The sequence below is a fragment of the Penaeus chinensis genome, chromosome 29 (assembly GCF_019202785.1).
Source record: "Penaeus chinensis breed Huanghai No. 1 chromosome 29, ASM1920278v2, whole genome shotgun sequence".
Classification (NCBI taxonomy): Eukaryota; Metazoa; Arthropoda; class Malacostraca; order Decapoda; family Penaeidae; genus Penaeus; species Penaeus chinensis.
The window spans coordinates 28,543,362-28,548,361 of NC_061847.1; the positions used below are offsets into that span (position 1 = coordinate 28,543,362).

General features: G+C 36.6%; 1 protein-coding gene across 1 annotated transcript in view; it reads right to left on the reverse strand.

Annotated features, from left to right (window-relative positions):
• LOC125040855 (F-box/LRR-repeat protein 12-like) overlaps window positions 1–3,102 on the reverse strand; it is a 50,004-nt gene extending 46,902 nt beyond the window's left edge. Inside the window, exon 1 of the mRNA XM_047635619.1 lies at window positions 2,971–3,102. Within this exon, the coding sequence (XP_047491575.1) occupies window positions 2,971–3,071 (101 nt within the window). The 5' untranslated portion in view covers window positions 3,072–3,102. The remainder of the gene's footprint in view (window positions 1–2,970) is intronic.
• Window positions 3,103–5,000: the final 1,898 nt, after the last annotated feature.

Below are 5,000 nucleotides of genomic sequence, written 5' to 3' on the forward strand. Positions count from 1 at the left end.
CACGCTATATAAATACACCTATATCAAATATGCAAACAAATTGGCACCTGTGTCTGAAAATGATATACCAAAAGTACAGTTACTGTCTCATATACTTATTGTGACAACTTTACAAGTGATTCAATTACTGCTTTGGGAGGGATATAAATTTTCAGAGAATGCTTAGATATTCCTAAAATTCCAAATCTTTGTTAGGAATCCTGCCCTTTGATGTCCTGCTCAATGGTATTTACAGTCTTCATCAATACTTCTTTTCAATTACGAAATCAGGTGCATCCGTACAAGTGCGATACCCTTAAGCAATATATTAACTACCACCACTTTCTTTTCTTTAGTGTCTCATATATGACCTTATTCTCTGGAACGATGGTGAGTTCTATTACTAGTATTTCTGCAGATGTTTTTCATTACCTTGTCCTCCTCTTCCCCTCTTGTTCCTGCTGAGAAACAGACCCCCTGTCCTGGGAAAAGAAACTGAACATTTCCCCCTATGACAAGCATCAGACAGATATCACCAGCGATGCCTCATTTCATGTCATCATGAAGGAAGAGTTTTCAGGACTTGTGGAGTTTCTGTTACCACGTTTTTTCTTTCTTTCAGTTGGTGGATATGTATAATTTACACTCCAATGCCTTTTGTCAGAGCAGGAATGAGGGTATTGGGGCCCTTTTGTCTTTCTCTCAGCTGGTGAATTAAAAAAAAATATACACTCCTATGCCTTTTGTTACCGCAGATCTGAGGGCACAGATCAACGCAAGCCTTTGCTAGTGCCTGCGTATGAGGAGTAGCAGGTGAAGATTTTCCATTTTTAACATTTCGCATTCCCTCAAGTAAACAACTGTTCCATGGCTGTTAACTAATAGTGCAATTAACAGTCCAGGTTTCACATTCACATGAGGATAATTTCTCATTCATATTTCATGATACCACATTTACCATGACCACATAGAATCCTTATAATTATCAAAATAGTTTGTGATATTCACGTTACTCACATAATTGATCGACCTTTCTCGACAACTTCCACCATCACTTTGTAAGATAGCCGACTGTAAAGGCCTACAGTTGGCTATCTACTGACACTCGCATGAAGTAGTAATTTATGAAAATAGAATTGGTGTCAGTTCTCCAAAAAAAAAATTCCAGTGTTCCTCCTGTTTTCGATATCGGTCTTGACTAGTTACCGTTTTGAAGCAGTTTTCGAGACTCGTTCTTCGACCGACCGTTAAAGAATTTAATTTAAAATAGGGGGAATGCTCTTTTTTTTGTACTTGATGTTTACATACTCTGATCTGTGCTCTTCATTTACACTGAATTTCAAACCTTTTCAATTATAATATCCTTTTGTTTTGCAAGTGATTTTTTCCCAAAACTTATTCTGGAGGAAGCCATCACTTTCAAAGTCATAGATGCTCCTTTTTTATTCTAATCTAAATAAGGCCTTTTATATAGCATCCCTACACCCAACACCCTTAATACCTGTCGTCGAAGGTAGTACAGACACAAAGTTCTTAATTTCACATAAAAAGGCCGATAGAAAACTATTAAACTACTTCATATGTTATATAATTTATAATTACATGCAACGGAGAGCGTTTGAGAATGATTTAGAAGATATCCATTCCATCGAAGTTAATACCACGTCATATGACTTGGACCTTTTGGAAATTTTTACCATGTCGTTTCAGCATCCGTCATGATTGACTTCTAATTTTACCCATGTAGAGTGAATATGCATTTGATGTACTACTAAAAATAGCACGGAAACAATTTATGCACCTTACGAAACTCAGGATGCAATTCGTCATTAATGGAAATAAATATCCCTATCTAAGACTATGTAAAATATATCTGAAAAAATATCGTATTCTGATTGGCTGCCATTGTGTATCACTTTGCATCAAGGTAGAAACAAACTGATACAAACCGAAAAAATATTTCATTAGGTTCCAATAATGGGCGCATAAATGGCAAACATGTATCAAAGTGTTAGGGATTTCAGAAATGCTACAACATAGGCCTACAGTTGGCTATCTACTGACACTCGCATGAAGTAGTAATTTATGAAAATAGAATTGGTGTCAGTTCTCCAAAAAATTATTTCCAGTGTTCCTCCTGTTTTCGATATCGGTCTTGACTTCTACAAAACTGTAGAATATTTTTTCGTCACAGTTCTTTCCTTTAAGTACAAAATATGAAATTATTGAAAACACAGAACCACAACTTTCTGAATAAATGTCAATTTTCACAAACGAAAAATACGATAAAAGTACGAGCTATAAGAAACAGAAAATGAAGCAATATATCTGCAATGTGAAACTGAGGGCCTGTCCTATTTCTATTTGGCCAAAATCTGGTCTCTGGTATTATATAATTATATACAGGTGAAAATCATCTGATTCTCGTATGTGGCCTTCATCTTAAAATTTACAAATTCATATCACTTTCCATGCTGTCAACAGAGAATTTCTGCCTGCAACAATTAAGTGTCGAAGATAAAAATGTTCATATCAAATCTATGTTTACATACTGCATTAGTAAGGCCTTGTTGCTTCTGAAAAGTAGGGTGACTATGTCTCTTGCTGAGGTCGGGTTATATTAATTACTGCCCGGTGCTCATAAATCTATTGCCTGGTAGCTATAAAACTATAGCATTATTTGCTTTAATTTATGCATGTTTTCAAACAAGATTTTGACAAGGATATCTCTCGTATGCCGAGTTTATAGCTCGTTATCACGCCACACTAGAAACATTCTCTAAAACACTGCTAGAATAAAGATCTCCGAGCCTTCTCTTCTAAGCGACCTAAAATAACGGTTTACACGAAGTAAAATAACCTCTCATGACACATACTTACAAAAAAAAAAAAAAAAAATTGCCCTGGGATCATAAAACAACTTATATGGAGTAAACTCATCATAGTCAGCGAATAATACCCATAGCAAATAAACGTGGGTGGTCGACTTACCTCAAACAAACGTTCACGCCAGGTGTAAAAACCATGGCGTCCTCCTCCAGCGTCGAAAACGTTTCCTTCCGAACTGTTCTGTGCTCTGGCGCCATCTGCATTGCGGTCCTACTCTGCTCGCCGTGGAAGCTGGATCAAGAGAGTTACCAAGAGGTTAATTCCAGACACTAGAATTTTGTGCCAGTTTCCTAAAATTACCATAGAATAGACGGGAGTACCAGCACCTCTCCTGCTCGCCGTGGAAGCTGACTCAGAACAATTCGAGTATGAACAAAAATGTTGGTATAACCTCTCCCCTAATACGATAAAATCTTTGTATTAGTGTTTCTTATTTACAATATTGCACAGTTTAATACTATAATGAAATGAAGGCGGAAACTTGTTATGAAAATAAAATTTACGAATGCGGTTTTCCCCTGGTGAGTTTGCTCAAATTGCCGCACTGAAAACACTTTCCGATGCTATATAAATAAACACTAAGTGTAAAATAAGAATTTTAATTTTCAACAACACAGGTTCGAGTCGGATAGCGTAAATGTGCGATATAGATTTCCTTTTCGTTTTACCGTTTTTGTAGAATTTCGTCTCCTGAAAAAAATACATGAATAAGACCATTTAACAACTAAACCAATTACTCTGACCACACCATCGTCCTTTTTGGAATAAGCATTCATCGCTTGTAAAGCCCAGAAAGTGAAAAAAAAACAAAACAAAAACATAAACATTATTTATTAATAGCTCGTTCGGAGAGGCGAGTAGTCAGCTAATAATTTTTTATCTTAATTTGGCATTCCTTGTTGAATAAAAAGCAGGTTATTACTCAATGCAGTCCTGTCGTGTTCTCAGTTCAGGATAAAACAAAATCCATCGCTATTTAAGGAACCCTTTTCCTGTTTCATATTATCAGTTAGGAAAAAATAGATATAATAAGAAATCGAAAGAAAGAATCGAATAAGAAATGATAATAACATGAGAAATCGAATGGAAAATGGGCGGATGATAAAAAAGAAGAAGAAGAAAAAAAAAACAGAGCCAACTTTAACATTCACTTGATGAAAAGATTACAAAAAAGACAAGTGATTCAGCCACGATTAAATATTACAAAAAAAGACAAGTAAATCTGCCTCGATGAACACGATTGATTCGAACCAGCGTTGTGTGGAGGATTCGAGACAGCTTATTCGCACAAGAGTCTCTTGAAAATTGAAAACTATTATGTATCTGTTAAGCACTGAGGAATTTGCATTACTTTCCCACTTACTATAGTTTTTTTTTTTTTTCTTTTTTTTTTTAATCCGCAAATTACTTCAACCAATTCAAATATTTTGCTCATTTTCTTTACTCGGAAATTTCTTTATATTAATCTAATCACAGGGAGATAAATAAATAAAATAAAAAAAAGTGCAAAGCAAATTATGTTTAAATCACTGCTGCTATATATATTAAATATGGGATAATTTGACGATCCCTACAGCCTACTTATTCATGTCCTTCACCTTCTCGAAATCCTTATTCTCGTTCTCGTTCTTGTCCTTCTCCTTCTTCTCCTCCTGTGTATCTTCGTCACCGCAGCCGCCGTCGTCGTCGTGGCCGTCCTCCTCCTCCTCGTCCTCGCCCTCTTCCTCTTCTCCTTCCTCTTCCTCCTCCTCGTCGTCGTCCTCTTCCTTTTCCTCTTCTTCCTCCACCTCCTCCTCCTCCTCCTCCTCCTCCTCCTCCTCCTCCCCCTTCTACTCCTCCTTTTCGTCTTTGTTCTTCTCCTCTTTCTCATTTTCGTCTTCGTCTTCCTCTTTCTCCTTCCCTTTCTTCGCCCTCCCCATTTTTCAGAACTTTAAGCGTGGTGTGGATAGATTAAAAAAAAAAAAAAAAGATTACACGACTGAGAAAAAATAAAGATTTCTACAAACAGATCAAACTCCAGCGGTATCTGTTTGTAAGGGGAAAAAAAAACTTGCTTCCAAGTATTGATGATGACCGGTTTGGTCTCTCTCTCTCTCTCTCTCTCTCCTCTCTCTCTCTCTCTCTCTCTCTCT